Raw genomic sequence first — 18,473 nt, 5'->3', positions numbered from 1 at the left:
TTATGTAGTCTAATAAGCTATTTAGGATTTTACCACTTAACATTCTTTCCTTCCCATTTAATTTCGGTTTTCACTTGGATGTCATCTTGTTGAAAATCCATCACAGAAAACTATGTGGGGAAAAAAAAAAGATAATGTTGCTAAGTGCCCCTGATGTTCCAAAACGAGCAGAAGCACAATATTTTTTCTAAATCACCCCAGGGCTTTTCCTAATAATTCAGCTTCTTCCTACTAGAAATTAATATATGAAAATGGTCAATATACAAATTCAAATATCACACTAGCTACTTGCCTTCTGTAAGTGCTATATGCATAAATTTGAAACAATGTAATATTTTAAGGTTCTTGATTATAATAATGCCTTGGTGTGCATATGTGCTTGCATAATTATGCTCATTTAATTTAATCATGAAAATATTATAGTATCATTTGGTTTTCTCCTCTAAAAGTTCCCTCACTTTCTTCAATTAATTAATTCCACTTTGCCCCTTCTCTAAGTCAGTTGATGTTCAGTAATGGTTTTTGAGCTAAAAGGGATGATAGGGTGACATTTCTACAGACTAAGAACAAAAAAGAGACACAGGGGAAGGTGATGGCCTCTTGTCCTACATCCCTGTCATGGAAAATGTTAGGCTTTTCAGTAGAACCTTGTCCTAGAAATACCAGCACTTTCTGATCATTTCCGCCTGCCAGTTTCCAGAGCCCCTGAAAATGTGCCCAGGGCAGTCACCTGATTACGACAGAAGCCCTGGAAACCAGCTCATGTGACCCACATGTTCCCATGCTCGCGTGCAGTGGAGCTTTCGGGACCTTGCAGAATTACTGGAATCACACGGAATATATTTAGGTGAGCAGGAAGGTGGAGGACATTTAACTTAACTAAGCACTAGGAGAACTGATAATGCCACCGTGAGAATAGAACAGGCCATTCCGGATGAAAGGCTAGAAACTCGACACAAAGGTCCTTGCATGTTATCTACCCCCCACCAAGAAAATCCTACTATCTTTATCCCAGAAAAGCTGTTCCCCTTCTTCAACATGTTAACAGAGACCAATGAAAAGAAATCAGCTGCTTTGTGCCCATCAATAGAATCTATAGAGCATCTTTTCCCCCAGGGATTAATTCAGATTTTGATTAAATCTTTCTGAGATTTAAATCACAATGTTACAAACCTCCAAGGAACTCCTCTATAAGTTGTGACCTTCTTTATTACTCTCTGCTGTTTAATAAAGTGTGGAGATTGATTTATAATGGTGTATAAGGTGTTTGGAAACAAGAAACAGCAACAAGAACTGCAAAATATAAGATTAATGTAAAGTTAAATATCACAAATACTATGCTTTGGTTCAGATATTCTACGATTATTACTAAGTCATGTGTAGCTACTAACACCAGTGTCAAATGAGTATACCAATGCTGTTAGGGCTGTAAATTCTATCCAATGATTAGCTAAAGAATGGTACAGAGAATAGAAAATTGGCTACACTGGAAAAGAATTTTGAACCAGTATCATATTGAACAGGTTAGACAGACTTAGTTTGGAGGACTTTTGAATTGAAACAAAGTCCTTTTAAATAAACTCATCATATCCAGTGCTCATTTATTCTTGCCAGCCTAATTTTGGTTTAAATAATTATTTTGCCATCAGTATCATCAAGGATGGAAGTGATTTAATGTTTGAAGAACATCAAATGAATCTTTTATCTAATTGGGATGTCCCTGGACCAGAGCAGCAGCTGCTAATGCTACATCTTAAAAATCCCTCTTTACTCTCACAAGGCTTCTAAGGCTCAAAAGTTAACCCTTTAAAAAGAAAAAGATTTGCATTATCCTGACATCCTTGCTGGTTCTAGCCAAAAGATTAGAGAAATGCCCTACACAATTTAAGGGTCAGTGGAGGCAAGCCCAGACCTGAGGCTTATCCACTGAATCTCGGAGTGCTTAGTACCATGGTTTTAGGTGAATTATTTAGGTAAGATAATGGCATTTTTTTAAATTTCTATTTTAATAAAATAAATGGAAAATATTAAATGGTATAAAACAGAAATAAGCCCTCGCTGGTGAAGCTCAGTGGATTGAGCATGGGCTGCGAACCAAAGGGTCACAGGTTCAATTCCCAGTCAGGACGCATGCCTGGTTATGGGCCAGGTCCCCAGTGGAGGCCACATAAGAGGCAACCACACATTGATATTTCTCTCTCTCTCTTTCTCCCTCCCTTCCCCTCTCTCTAAAAATAAATAAATAAAATCTTATAAAAAAAGAAATAGAACCACAAGAAATGCTTCTTGTGTTATTTTGCAAATTTTAATATATGATGGATAGTTCTATCACATTTCTAATAATTAAAAGCGTGTTTTTTCTCTAGGAGACGTGGGCAGGGACTGGGATATATTTAGCCACCCTTTCTCAATACCTTGCCTCTGTTGGGTCTTGCTGTACAGGTTGCTGGGAGTGGGGATGACCACAGGAAATCTGGGGATGCCAGAATGTGACCAGTGCATTCTCTGTCATCTCTGTCCTTAGGACCACTCACCACCTACATGGCACTGGGGACATCCTGACAGCACACTGTGTCAGCAGCTATCAGCATGCCCTGGATTTAATCTGATGATGACTTACATTTTATAGGGACTGCCTTCTATTACAAGTCTTCAAAAATTATTCATTCCATCCACAGTACAATGAGTTCCTAAGCTGAATGTATAGCGGGTTACTCACTAGAGGTGATGGCTTGTACTTAACAACACATACTTTCCACGGGCGCATAGAAAATCAGAGCTTGTCTATGGGATAAAGTCTCAGGTCATTTCTCACTACAAAAATCACCACTTCTTCCTTCGCCATTTGCAAAGAGACAACATAAAGTACAGAAGGCACGCGTTACCCTGAAGCTGAAATCCACCCATGAATATGGAAAAGCAGGGAAAAAGGGAGGGAGATCCAGGGGGAAAGAGAATGATAATGAGTGAACGATGTGTACTGACCTGAGAAACACGCCAGGAGTTTGGTTACGATAAATAAGAAAAGCAGAAGTAGATTTGAAACATTCGTTTCCCTTTATTAGCTCAGTGAGGCTGATGTGTACTGCACATTTTAAAAAAAATCACAGGAATTTTCATACAATGAATAAAACCACAACAATACATGTAGAATTGGCAGGTGGGGGGGGGGGAAGCCCGGTAAGGGCTCAACTAATCGCTCACTTTCCCTCTTCAGCATAGTTCAACCAACAGTATTACACTTTCACCTACAAATCTTAAAGTAGCTCCATCAAATCAGCAGTTCACATTATTGAAAATGTCTGTCACATAGGTACAAATTTAGAATCATCACATTATATTACATGGCTATTCTAGGTCATCTATAGATCAGGTCTTAGACTACAGTGATTGAAGTTCTCGTTACAGCCATCAGAAAAGGACACATAATCATTACCTACTGTAAGCTCACATCTAAAGGCATGAAAAGGTTTCCTTTTTTCCACTGAACCAACCATCATACCCCGGTGCTGCGGAGCTCCCTCTCTGCCGCTTCGAATGGTGACAGCCCAGCCGTTGCTCTCTCGGAGTCGTTTAGCAAAAATTGATTTTGTTGCACTGGAAGAATTATTCTGCTACATTTCTTTTTAAAAAAACCCACATTTCTAAAGCACCAGTTCGGTTACCAAAATTGTAGATGTGGTACTTACCACAGCGTGAAGGCAATGGCCCGCGGTCATCTAAAAACCCTAGAGATCTATGCTGAAATTTGCTTCCCGTCATGATGGGGTGCATGTGTTCATTTGAAATATTCTCTCCAAAAAATTTAAAAAATAAAAATAAACGGGATACAGTTTACATTTTGATGGGCTACCCACAGTGTCTGCATAAGGTATAAAAGCTCTATTCGGATGGATTAGTGATTCTCTCTTTGCACTAATTTTAGATGCAATTTGAAGTCCATGGGGGGAAAAAACGATCTTTATGGTAACAATATTTGTCAGGCCAGAGGGGGAATAAATTAATTCTCAACATGAAATCTGTAGTGCTATATTTTGATAAGTAAGAAAAGAAACCAAGTATTTTTACTCATGTCAACAATCCAGGGCAAAAAGGAGAAGATATTCAAAATTGGATCACAAAAATTTAAAGGCAAAATAGAGAACACATCTGGTCCTTGAACACATAATATGATTTACTAAATATTGATTTCTTAAAAATAATTTATTGCTCTTAATAGTCTTTTTTTATCATTATTATTCTACAACAGAAGATACTCAAAATTCAGAAAGAAAGACTGTAAACTTTAGTTTGGCGCTCACACAGAGTTAAAATACCTGCATTTAACCTACAGAACAACAAGAATTAGGCGGATTAAAGATGTGTTACTCTTGTAACGCAGAACCTGTGAACAAGTTTGTTTCATAGTATTTTTATTGCTTTCTATCTACTTAGAAAGAAGAAGCCCAAAAATCAAGCAAGCATCTGACAGGACGGACAGTGGACTCACTCAGAACACAATATGCTGGTGATAAATGAATGCAGCCATCAAAACTAGCTGCATCGGCCTGGGGGTGAGATCCGCCGGATAAGACCGTGTTGGGCGAGAGAAAGGAAAAGAACGATTACAAAGTAGGACTATCATGTCTTCCAGAAAAGTCACGTCAGCCAAACCGTGATCGGATCTCAATTTAGACACGTGAATACACACTCCAAACGTTTTTCCGTTCCAGGGGCTCCACACTCAGATGAAATCCTGATGCTCAAAATGGAGGTTTTTCGGAAGTTTTTTATTGAATTTAGCAGAAGCAATGTCATCAAGAACAAGATCATGGTCACGCCAGAGGCCATGCTAGTGCAAGCAGAAACATTGCTTCTGCGAAAGCTGAGTTACCCAAATGAAACACGGAAACTCCACCCTGACGACTGCCATGCACCCTAGGTAGAAAATTTCCACTGGCTTTATTATTTTCATCATCTCATAATTTATAATAAATAGGCTATCTGCAACTGATAAATATGTCTCTTTAGTAAACAAAGGAATGAGATATCAGTATTTATACAGGATGCATAACTGTAAAAAATACAGATAAATACCGTCATCATACTCTGCCAAGGGAAAGAGATACTGGCTTCAAAGATAGTCTTCAGACACACATTAATTATTGTAAAAATCATACTGTAATTATTACCTCAGCATTTTGTATCAAATTAAAATCACAAAAATTAAAACGAAACAGCATTTTAAAAAGATTTTTGACCTCTAGTTTCAAAACTACTATTGATAGAGAAAATAAAAACATTTCTTAATGGTTACCCATTGAGACTTTACATAAAATCATGATATCGTCTAGAAAAATTTTAGATGAGAAAATTTCATTCCCCTAACAAATCCAGTGTATAAAACTTCAAAGAAAAACAAGCAACAAGAAAATGTGGAAAAATATCGCGGAAGTGGTTAATACCTTTAGGGGGCTAGGATATTTCTTGACAAGATGCTTAGATCAAAGCTCACCTAAGAAGGGATGGATGTGCGTAAAGCATCATTTTGTTGCTGCACTCAACGGACACACACACTTTTTTTTGTACAATCAAATATATATAAGCAGTAAGTTCAGCTTCTAAATAGGTTAGTGTACAATAATTGTTTTACCTCATAATTACATTTGAATATTCTTGATTAAGAAAAATTTAGCAGTTTTGAAAAGAAGGCTGCATTTACAGTGCATAGCTGTAACAAAAAAAGAACATTCTTTTATAGTATGTACACAAAATAAAAATACTCCATTTAACATCTGTAAATACTTAACTACATTGGAGAATGTAGCAATTACACTATCTGAACACATCCCAGAGAGTTCTACCCAACTCTCATTCATAATGTAACACCGTGCTCGCTCCTCAGAAAGAACCATTGACCAAGCCTCACGCTTGACCATGGACAAGGCTGTTGAAATTTGCAGTGGAAGATCAACATTTTGGACATTTACATGGGTGCCAGGATAAAGGACGAACGACAGCAACTTCAAAATGTTAGGAAAGTATAGCATTCCGGTGCCCGCAGTATCCTCTCCCACCCAGATTCCATGGCAAAAGGAAAAAAGAAAAAAGAGAGAGAGATAGAGAAAGGATATTAGTTCTACGGAACCTGTGGTTTCTTCGGGATTGTCATATAATCATTACATTACGAGAGAACGCTCGCTTCAAGTTGATTTTGTACTTTCTAAAAAAAACAAGAGTACGGAGGCTGATGCCCCGACATCAGCGGCTGTCATTTTAGGATGGTTTGTGGTTGGTTGGTTAGTTTTCTTTCCTTTTGAATTTATTCATTTTTTTTCCTTTTGAATAGAATATGAACATTTTGAAGTCCTAGGTTTTACGTGTGTCTTCTTGGAACTGCTGCCATTTGAAGTGGTTTGCCCCGGCACACTCTGGTGAGGAGCCCCCAGTCCCCGCCTGTACGTTCATACTTCCCCCAAACCAGGCACGCATGTGCGCGCACACACAAACACACATACACGCGCACACACACACCATCCCCGAGAGACTCCAGGGAAAGCAAAGCTGACACTCATGAATAAACATGTGCTTACTGGATATCCATTCTGCCTCTTGTCTCTTCAGCAGCTGTGTTCATGTAAACCATTGTTGTTGTTGTTGTTGTTGTTGTATTGTTGTTTTGTTTTGTTTGTACAGAGTGTAAAGTAGGAGAGATTCCTAAGTATGACTTGCAATAGTCTGTTAGGGGAGGACGCGCTGTCCCGTGAGGTATTCACCGTCCCTCTGTCATCCTCAGCCAGGGAACATGTTACCTGCGCAAGCTTCTCTGAGCTTCTTTCAGTAAACTATCGAAATCCAGAGAGTCATACTTGCTCTTGGTGGAAGCAGGGTCAAAGTCATCTGAGCTGGAATCTGAAAGAAACCCAGGCCTGGTTAGATGCACACTTGCTGATGGTCATTAACTCAATCTTCTCATTCACGACGACCCAGTTTCCAATTTAACAGCAACGTATTGAATCAATATACTTTCAAAAACATGTTCAACTTCTGTTGGCACATACATGTATAGCGATAGATAGATGTGTATATACATACATATTTATAGATGTGTATGTATATATGTATATACACATATACGTGTGTGTGTGTGTGTGTGTGTGTGTAAGGAGTGGTGAGCATTCAATTCCTCAGCTATTGATGCATTTCAGACTTAAACACACCTGGAAGGTAATCAGAACAGACTTTAAAAATCTCTATTCAATAGCAACTTATCTAGTTGATACTCTTTAAAAATAAGCCCCTACTTGTCTTACCCAAGGTTCCTCAAAAACTTAGAAGGAGGGACAAGAGTAGAAGCTGGAACTAATTTTCCCATTCAGTGGGACTGATTTCATTGAGCACAAAATCCAGTTGAGTGGGAAAGAGAGAATCAGAAGTGCACCCACTCCCCACCTTGCTGCTCTCCTTTGAGGCAGGAGAGAGATATGATCCAGGCATCTACTCCAAACCTCCGGGTACCCCAGCAATAGTGGCACAAACTCCCCCAAATTAGAAGGTTTAGGGAAATGCCTTGTGTCCAGAGAGGGTAAATTCAGTCTCTTTTCTAATTCATAGGAGACAGAAAACATGCAGATGTGCATGAAGCCATGGTCTTTCTTGGATCCTTAAACTAGCCCAAGTCAGCTCTTGTGCAAAGTCTCACATGCTACTTCAAAGAGTGAACCCTCAACAAAATCGATGTGTTTCAGCAATGCGGGATGTAAAGTAAAAATCTGTTAACTGTTTCTGATTTTCTCCATCGACATCTCTGAAAAAGTCAGATATTTTTGCCAGTCTTGCAAGTGAGAAAGAATATCTTGGAAATATAACAGAAAACTTCTTACAAAGACATTCATTCTTTGAGAGCACTTGTTTTGAAGGGGAAAAAATGTTTTCTGGAAAACATTAACAATCCTACCAAAATATGAACACTCCCATTTTCAGATGAAGTTCCGAAAATGAGATGCTCGAAATGACAGAACAGTGTAAAACTAGATAATGTGGGGGCGTGGTCATTGACCTCACAAGATGTTTTGCTGTAAAGTTTGTACTCCCTCAAGCTCTGCAGCCCCAGGCTGACCTTTTTTTAACCCCTTGCTACAATCTACTTTAACCATCTTAGTTTTCAAAACAAAGAATTCATGGCACTTTTTTTTTCTCTCTTTCATCCCCACCATTCTTTGTCTTTACTGAATTTTTGTCACGCAACTTTTTCCAGGTATGAACAACAACAAAACAATAAGGATTAAAGTCAGCCCCAGACATAAAAGCAAGGAAAAAATGGCCAGTCTTTCCTTATTAACATCCTAAATGGTTCATTCTTAAATTATAACAGCTCTCTGCCCTTCTCTTTGTAGCCTAACGAATAGTTTGGTTTTTATCACTAGAACCTCACTGTCAGCTGTTGTTCAAACCAAAATCTTTTTTGTAGAAAAAAAAAGAGGAAGAAGGAGGAGGAGGAGGAGAAGAAAAAGAGAGAAAGTCTTGCCCACTGCCGGAGATTAGCCTAAAATCAGAGCTGCCCTGCCTTGTAGAGAGTCGGCAGGACTTGGAGGTGGGCACAGACCCGTCAGAAACACACGTGCATGTCTTTCCTCGGAGGAAATTTTGAAAATTATTAAAATATTTTAACTTGGGATTATTCTGCATGTGACCCAAAACTTCAGTGTTTCTGTATTTTTATTAGCAAATACTAAAAATATTTTAAAATGGTAGTTTTCAAGAGTTTTTTTTCACTGTGAAATATGAAAACTGGAATTTACATATATACCCACTACTACATCATACAGTATCCTACTATATCATACAGTAGGCACCCCAAAATCTTTTTTGGTTACATGTACTTCTCAAGACAATAACATCTATTCTACCCCCTTTTTCTACACTAAAGGAAAGATACTGTGACTCAAGTAAAATATAATAAAAAGTTTGATAGGAATAATCTAAAAGCCACTTTAATTTCTTTTTTAAATAAATTGTTACAAATGACACTGTATAAATAGAAACAAATCACATTACAACTGTATTCCTGGCACATAGCAACCTGTTGGCACAAAGTAGATACTAAAGTTAATATTTCTTAAATGAATATATTCATCTCAACCACCAGCATATTACTAAAATTGTGGTTGAAAATATTTTTGTTGGGATCTGGGAATGATTTACCAATAAGTGGTAAGGTTTTATGAAAAGTTATGTATGTAGCCCTGGCTGTGTGGCTCCATGGACTGAGTGCTGGCCTTCAAATGAAAGGGTTGCCAGTTCGATTCCCTGTTGGGGCATATGCCTGGGTTGTGGGCCAAGTTCCAAGGAGGGGGCGTGTGAGAGGCAACCACACATTGGTGTTTCTCTTCCTCTCTTTCTCCCTCCCTTCCTCTCTCTCTGAAAACAAATAAATAAAATCTTTAAAAAGTAAGAGAAGTTATGTATATATTCAAGATGATGATAATGTATTATATTTCTTTGAGTCAATAAAAACTTGTGAAGAATATTGTCTTTATTTCATTTTTTTCTTATATGTTTTAAGTTCTACACCATAATTAATTTGATTAAAGTTATTTTATTATTTATACTGACCTTCTCTGGTCAGATAGTCCTAATTTAATTTTTATCCTCCCTCTTTAACATTTTTCACTGAGATCTTGCATAATGATCCATTTTTTTTATAAGACAGTAAATAGAAAGACACACAGATTACAGATTCATAGAAACCAGACTTAAATCCTGGCATCACCATAGTAACCTTGATTGTCTCTTTAAATTCTGAGTCTCTCAAAACTGGCTCATAAATCATAATTAGAATCATTATGTTTTGCAGTAATAATATTGTAGTGGCCAAAAGTGTCCTCAATAGCATTGAAATAGGATGTGCAAGCTAATTTACTTTGGGGGGACAAAAAAACCCAGAAAAAAATTGGTGAAACCTATCTAAGCTGATTGGTCACTTTACTTTTGGCGAAATGTATCTGTATCACACAATTTTCACTTTACTCTTGACACATGTGACAGCTCATAGGCCCTGTAATTGTCCAGTATATACTTCTGTTCCCCATATTCAGTGGCCGTGCCCTGATGCATTCAAGTTGAACTCTTCAGGAGACAAAGACAGGATGCATAGGAATGCTCTTCACTTCGAAAGCTGGACACTGATGTTATTGCATCCATTTTAAAATAACCCGAAACCTCTAACTTCTCATTAATATCATGTTTAATTATAATAACAGCTACTCTTTATTGAGCAACTGTTTTATGCCAGACACAGTTAGCAGCTTCACAAACATTAACTTAATCTTCATGACAGCATTATAAGGTATTTCACCAAAGAAGAAGCAGAACCAGAGGGAGTTTAATTGTTTGCTTAAGGTCAGAAGCTAAGTCCAGTTTCAAACCCAGGTCTGCAGGATTCCAAAAGTCTGTAGGCTGCTCAACTACACACTTACGCTCAGATCGACCACGCTTCATGCAATTGCAGGGCTTGAGGGGATTGGAAAAACCCATGCTACTACAATGTACATCAAACGCACTTTTCAGAAAATACAGAGCTAGCTTAGCAACGGCAAAGTTTCATTGCTGCTGGCGAGGCAGTGAGATAACGAGAGGGGAAGCATTCCTCTTCGAAATATTTCAGGGAGGCTCTAGTTCAATTTGGAAATACCATTCAATCCTCCCTCTCCTAGTGATGAATCATGATCTAAAGGCCCCTCTAGGTAGCTTATTTTAAACTCTAGATGTTTTGAGAGACTGGAAACACCCTGGCCTTCATCACTGAAGAAAATAAGTCAAATCAACTCAAGACTTCAATCTGTCTTGACTGTTTTTATCAGCCAACATTTGAACAAATAAATGACTTGCCACTGTTTATATTTTCATCCCTGGACCTCTATCTCTCTAACAGTAAGCTAACTCTCCCCTGCTTCATCCGATCTATTTAGCTCTTGAAGTGAATTATAGCATATTCCCCCTGAACAATGCACACTACCTATATCAATTACTCTAGGGAGACATCGCTCTGGTGGGAGAAAAAAAAATCCCTGTATTTGGTATTCATTTCTTTCTTTATACCAAGCCAAAGCAAGTGCAGACAGAAATATGCTAATTTTTACATAATAGAATAAAAAGCATAGGAATAGATTTATATGTTAATTTTATGATTAGTATAATTGATTTTAAATAATTATGTCATATGCATAAGACATTTGCCACTTTCCTTCCTCCATCAAAAAATGAAAAATCTTACACACATTAGATGGCAAATCACATGCAAAGGAACCAAATTAAAATTAGAAAGGAAATTAAGATGTCCATTGTGGTATTATTTATATTGAAAAATTAAAAATTGAATAAATGTTTAGCTATAATTAGAATGATTAAATATGACATTATTCACTGAACAAAATACTATGTAGCCATTAAAATGTGTTGATAAATTATTTTTAAACCTGTGACTAAGTGGAAAGTGAACTTATATAGTATTAATTCAGATAAGTAGAATTTAAAGTGTCTATTTGTATGTAAGACCTTCACTATAATAAATTAGACATTCTGAGACAAAATACTGGAAAGCAAATCACACACTAGGGGATAGTGCTCATCTCTAGGTGATAGGCTGATAAGAGATTTTCCTATTTTTCTTAATATTTAAAAAATATTTTCTGTATTTTTTACCCCTTGAGTCTGTACAACTTTTGTAACAGGAAAAAAAATTCAATACTTACATATGCTTCAGTTTCCTTCTCTGTAAAATGGGGATATCAGTAATATCTACCTCCTATAATTGTTCTGGTAATTAAATGAGGAAACACTCACAAAGCCCCTGGCATAGTGTCTCGCACATAGAACTACTCAAATAATAACAGATTTTCTTATTCACTTTAAAGAAAGTATGGTGTGATTTAGCATATAAAATTTTATTTTCTCCTCTTAAGGTGTAATTTGTAGAAAAAAATTACCATTTCTAAGGCTTTGTGATATACTCAGGAAAAAGAACATGACTTTTGCATATTCTGACCCATAAAATGGTGATGGCAGTGCTGGGCAACAGGACTCGGGGTTGGAAACAGAAAGCAACAGCAGATGAGACGCAGACGCAGACACACACACACACACAACATAAACACATGCAGACACACACTGTCCCCCACACATGCCCCCAGCACAGACACACACAAAACACGACGTACCACATGCATACCCATAAACAGTGCAGAATTTCAGTATCAGGGAAGAGACTGCAGCGAATTTACTCCTGCCCTTTGCCACCATAACCCACACCCCTTGCTTCAGAAACTGTCTCGTGCATTAAAAATTAAATAATAAGATAAATTCTGTATTCAAATATTCCCTCTAGTAAAATAATGGTTCAACCCAATGTGCCTACAGTTTGCATTTACTTCCATTTTGAGCTCTGCATTATGGATTCCTCATTCCACGTACAATAAAATCCATACCTAGGTCTGCATAGTTAGACTTGAAAAATTGCTTGCGTCCACAAAAGTACAGCTCGAAGTCAGTTTCATTCGACCTGCGCAAAGTGTATCCATTTTCAAGAGCAGCAAAAGCATCACAGGTGTAACGGTAGGTAATGAAACCATAGCTGTCTCTGCAATGCACAAAGAGAAGTTCAAAGCTAGCGAGGAGGCATTAGCATATACGACTAGAAACCTTTCTACTTCAGGAGACTTCACTGGTGCCAATGTCTGAACCACTGTATCCATTTATCAGTGTGATTGTCCTGTCAAGCAGCTAAATACTTATTTCTGGGACAGAAAATCTCAACTAGAAAGATTAATAAATAGGGATGAAAGAAAATAAATAAGGTTCTGAACTCAACATGTCATCTGTCAAAGCATCCCCATCCCAGTAATCTTATGGCCATAATTTTTTACATATGTCAGCTTCTAAACAAGAAATAATCTTGAAGATTCTCACCCATCATCCCGCAGATTTACTGTGCACTCCTCAATTTCACCAAAAACTTCAAAACGGTCCCTCAGTTCTGTCCGTGTTGTGTCAGGTCTGATTTTGCCAACATAAATCACACGGCGTTCTTCCTGGGGGTCGGGGGGGTAAAGAGAGACTTGCTAGTTCTGGAGATAGGAAATAAGTTGAACCTCTAGAAACATTCATAAAGGTACAATCGTGCATAAGAAGAACCCACAAAGCATGCCAGTCAAAGCAAAACATACAGTAAAACTGAATGAAAGGCTACACTTAACCGAGTTTTAGTTTTCATTTCATCGATTTCATTTCATTTCTCACTCTCTTCCCTTACATGCTCTCTCTTTGGCACCTTGTTTACTTTTACATTTTTTGTCATCTCTGTACTTCAGTCACATGAGCTTTTACATGTTAGAAAAGAAATTGTGCAATGTGATCATCTTATCATGGAATAACTGACCAAAAATACCTATTAAATATTTTATTATTAACCCTCAAAATTGGTGAGAGGCTGACCTGGCTTGGAAAACTGTTTAATTTCTCATTAACTCAGAATTCTAATGAGGAGATGTGTAACTTTTCCAGTTTAATTAAGAAATAACGGACATAAATCACTGTACAAGTTTAAGGTACATAGCATGATGATTTGAGGCACAACTTTTGACATAGCTCAAAAGAGTGATTCTTGAACTCTAGTATAAGTAAATATTTCCTGAGATGCTTATTAAAAATGCAAATTATTAGGATTCATCTCTGATGTACTAAAATATATTTGGAAGGTAGGGTTCAAAGATCTTCATTTTTAACAAGCACATCCAAGTGATTGTGATGCAGGTGGTCCAAAGACAAATAATTTGAAAAATACAGTCTTAAAATATAGACTATTTTAAGCCATGGGTCTCCAAAGACTAAGGGCTATAAAAAGCATTATAAATTTCATTTTGTCAATGAATCTTATTTTAGAAACAGACTGGAAGGGTGTGGCCTAATTTTCACCAGTGGTGTCAATATCATCATAATCAGCAATTTACAACCTTCAGAATACGAGGAGAATATTTTGTAGCCTGAGGATGTATTTCTTAAAAAAAATGTAAGAAGCAATCTTATAAATCGTGTTCTAAAAAGATAGGACAAAGGTGATGATGTCTCTCAAAAGTGAGAGAAGGCAAGAACGGAAGGAGTTAATATAAAGAAAGTGCTTACCAACTAGGCTACATGTCTATCAAAGACTAACAAGAATGGAATGAACTTCAGGATGCTGAGATTTAAGTTAGATGGAAGCAAAGACCAGGAAGCACAGGACTGGGGTATAGATTTCGCTTGCCTAAGAGCTTTCTCTGGGTGTACTGAGAGTATCCTATCTTGGAGGATGTGAAAAGTAATTTCGGCCTAAGGCAAAGAGATGTGTTATTTACTGAATGTCTTTCCTTTTCATGTGCCAAGTATTTAGCAAAGTACCTGGCAAAGACTGGGCACTCAATAAGCACTTGTGAAATATAACTGAACAATTCACAGACTCTACAATAGATACTATCCTAGGTGATTGAGTCACTCATGTTTCATCCTCTTTTACCTGTACGCAGCCCTCCTATTTCTATTTTCATCAGGGAAGTTCCTCTGAGCTTCAAACTCAAATAACCACCTATTTGACATCTCAGGTTAGGCGTTCCCCTTGGCATCTTAAACTAGACCAACATTCCCCAAACAAAACGCCCCAGTTCCGCCCTCTCCCCAGTGGGTCTTTCTCCAGTGTTCTCCTACCATTGAGATTAATAGCATCTGGCCAGGTATTCAGGATGAAAACCTGGGTGCCTCCCCTGACATCTCATCACCCATTGTTCCCTGGTGATTTGTGCCTCCTAGATCTCTCGCTGGTCCAGCTCCTTTATTCTATCTCCCCCAAACCAACCTGCCAGCACCTCCTTCCAGACTGGTATAACTTGGGCCCTGTGTCTGTGCTTCTCCTCCTCGACTCTATTCTTTCTCTCAGGCAAGAGTAGTCTTTGTTAAGGTAACAGGAATCTGACCGCGCCATTTACTGTGTAACTTATTCCGATGGCTTCTCCTAACTTTTAAGGCAAGCCCTAAATCAGTAACAGGACCTACTGGGCCTGCCATGGTCTGGACCTGTCATCATCATGGGCTTTATCGCCACACGTCTCATTCTTTCCTTTACTCTGTTTCCCAGCCGCACTGAGCTTCTGTCAGTCCTTAGTGTATACAGTGTTCCTTCCTTTCCCAGGGCCTTTGAGCAAGCTGTTCCCCTGCTACTTGGAACATCCTTCCTCCACTGCCTCTCCCTCCCCTCCACCAATATACACAGACTGTCTAGAATTTCGTTAAACTCAACAATCATTTCCTTTCAGAGACTTGAAATCAGGTCAGGATTCTTATTAGTTGCTCTTAAAGAACACTCTATTTATCCTTTGTAGTTCTATGCCCAATTGTAATTAAATAATTAATAGTTCATTCATTGTTTAATGTCCATCCCCCCTACAATGAAGGGAATTTCATGAAAGCAGAGACCATATCTGTCCTATTGGCTACCATGTTCTAAGGGTACCTGAAATAAAGTCTCAATAAATATTTGTTGAAAAATCAATCAATCACTAATCAATTAATTATTTTTAACATTTACTTCATACTGTTCATTACACCAACGATGCCTAAGTATATCCTAAGATAAGGGAGAAAGAAAGCCAGGTTTAGTGCTTTATCATAGGAAAAAACTTGCCTAGGTAGCTCCGCTGAGAGAATTAACAAAGGTTTCGTAATTTGTTTTTACAGGTTTAAGTGCAAGAATTGTGGAGTAGCTACGAGTTTGCAGGACCCTCACTTTTGAAAATCACCCCTGAGAACCAGAGATGGGGTTTCACTGCAACTGTTGGTAAAACACAATTCCCCTGACATCGGCTACTGAGCCTAAATCACTGACCAGATGACGCACAGCAAACAGAGCAGCTGCCTGATTCACTTCCATGTAGATTGTACGTCTCAATTCAAGGCTGTAGTTGTGTTGCTCCAGAGCACCCAGCACATTCAGCAGGTCAATAAATATAAATGGATGGTAAGGTTCATCCTGGGGCAGTGCTGTACACTTGGGCAACGGAATCAGAACATCATATTCCATTCTGTTCACGCAGCGGACTCTAGCCAAACAGCCGAATGTGATGGGACCGCTATCTAAACTTCCTGGTGCCTGCTTGCATGGATGTTATGGATTTTCCTTTCTTAATGAGCCTTTTTAGGAAGGTTACTGCTATATAGAGGGAAAGGAGGGGGCAATGCAGAAGAGAGAGAAAGAAATTGAACCATCACAAGGAAATTGTTCAACTGCCATTACGGGAATACACACAGCCTATGTATTCAAGTAACTTTGAAGTTAAAGCTAAAATCTACCATATGCACGTCCATATGCAGACATATTGGGACAGTCTCTGAATTGCTTCTTTATACGAAGCTGAATGCAACAATGATCCCACAAAAGAGATAAACCAGAGGACCTTTTACATCAGATACTGATAGACTCTGCAGTAAAAAAGAAGACACAGCCTTGATGAGAGGAACAGAAATCCAAAGGGCTGTGCACGGTCCCCTAGACCACCTGTTTGTCTATCACCTCCTTTTACAAAACACAGGACTGGGGCCATGTCTTGGTACCTTACGAAGGCTAGAGATGGAAGACATGTTAAAATTATCATTTGAGAAAATGATTAGCGTCCTCGGTTTTCCTGGTGCTGAAAATGCAACTAAAAGGCATCTGAAGGTCTAAAAAAGCAAAGACAAAAAATCTTTCCAAGATTGGCCAAAATGGCTAACAGAGAACTGATTATTTTGAACATGTTGCAGTTTTATTAAACAGATGAATAGATTCTATATCTTTAAAAAACCTTAACATTTGCAGCCAATTTTTCAAGACATTAATTTCTAAACAGGAGATGAAAGGAAAAGAAATCAAAATGCTTAATAACATTTCCAACTTCTTAAAGGCTTGGAGGAACTCTAAACCTTTGGCAAAAGCTTTTGAAAAATTATTTTCAGACCAGTTTTCACTATTGAGGAGGATGGAGCATTTATCAAATATCTTTTAGCTTCAATTTTCACAAAAGCTAGTTTGCTGACGGGGTAGATAATAAAATTGGAGATTTATGTTGCATTAACAGGTATGGTAAATCCTCATTATATCAAAATACAGGGGATAAATAAAGAAAAAAAAACCCTGACTGAATTAACTGACTTTGCACTATCAAAATATTTATCAGAAAGTGTATAGAGCCTCCCAAGTTAGCTGAAGATAACAGCATGTTTCTCATCAAATAATAATCCTGGTGAAAGGGGTTTGACTAAAATAAAACATAAAATTAATAAGGAAATTATCATTTATTGTCTAAAATATATCAAGTGCTGTGGTTAATACTGTTTATGCTTTATCTCACCAAAATGCTCTGCAATGATAGGTAACAACAAGGAATAATAGCCTAAGGGAATCTGGATTCTTAGAACTTTTTGTCAACATTCCCAAATTAGAATAATTTTTAAAAGCCTCCTCCTATGCTAAGGAAACTGTATGTCAACTATAGCAATAAAAGATTTGTGCACAATGTCAGCTAAGCTACAACCTAACTTCTTCAGAAATTCCAAGTATACTGCAAATACTACAGATGAGATGAATGAATAAATCCCATGCAGTTTCCAGAGTGAATGGCCTAGTTAGGTTCTCTGTCGAAAGAATAAACTGGTGGGGGGGGGTGGTGGGCAGTGATCATAAAAAGATGTGAATGGGCAGAAAGAAATGCTGAAACCCTGACAAAATCCAAAAACAAAAGGGTATTTTTCTCTTGCTTTTAATATTGATTACACTCATTTAATCCAGTAGTCATTCAATACGTTCCTACTACTGGGGGTCACTCTTAGAGAGTAACCAAAACTACAGCATTCAGTTTTCCAGAGTTACCCCCATCCCAGAGTGCTCAGACACGTTCCTCCTCAGTGTCTAAGGTTGGATGAATGTGAATAAATCCACGCCAGTCTACTTAATAGGCAATATGCAAGTAAGAGCTAAGATGCAAGTAAACCCAGTGATAAGGCAGAAAACACGAAAACTATAGACTGAGTGTATATGTAACTACTTCTGATAAAACTGCCAGTTCCTAAACAGTGAGCTCAGAGCTCAACCTAAGATATATTCACCCCCACAAAATAGCTCTGGGAAAGGGCTTAAATAGAAAACCACTTAATTTTCTCCAAAAAGAATAACTATGAGAAATTACACAATTTTTTGTTCATTCGGAAGAAGCTGATCATTATCAGTGATGACGCACAGTACCTGGCTCACAGGCCGCATACTAACCAATGGGGGTGGTGTGGGCGGGGGGCAGCGGGGAAGAGAAGTGAAATGCCACCGCCATTGCCCAAGCACATCTGGTTTTGGTTTTGAGCCCTGAGCCATATCATAATGTCTAGATTTTACCTTTTAAGTAACATCCCAATATCATGTTGTCTGGCAGGAAACTGTACAG

General features: G+C 38.0%; 1 protein-coding gene across 4 annotated transcripts in view; it reads right to left on the bottom strand.

The window, feature by feature from the left end:
• Nucleotides 1–3,034: 3,034 nt before the first annotated feature.
• The window catches only part of PPARGC1A (PPARG coactivator 1 alpha), a 622,917-nt gene continuing 607,478 nt past the window's right edge, over nucleotides 3,035–18,473 (bottom strand). For all 4 annotated transcript variants that reach the window (XM_045182634.2, XM_045182632.2, XM_053922148.2 and 1 more), the window contains 3 exons: nucleotides 12,946–13,067; nucleotides 12,465–12,616; nucleotides 3,035–6,891 (listed from right to left, as the gene is read on the bottom strand). In XM_045182634.2, coding sequence (XP_045038569.1) covers nucleotides 6,788–6,891; nucleotides 12,465–12,616; nucleotides 12,946–13,067 — 378 coding nt within the window. In that variant the 3' untranslated portion in view covers nucleotides 3,035–6,787. The remainder of the gene's footprint in view (nucleotides 6,892–12,464; nucleotides 12,617–12,945; nucleotides 13,068–18,473) is intronic.

The sequence above is a fragment of the Desmodus rotundus genome, chromosome 4 (genome assembly GCF_022682495.2).
Source record: "Desmodus rotundus isolate HL8 chromosome 4, HLdesRot8A.1, whole genome shotgun sequence".
NCBI classification, from domain to species: domain Eukaryota; kingdom Metazoa; phylum Chordata; class Mammalia; order Chiroptera; family Phyllostomidae; genus Desmodus; species Desmodus rotundus.
This window is presented reverse-complemented; position numbering and strand designations above follow the sequence as displayed.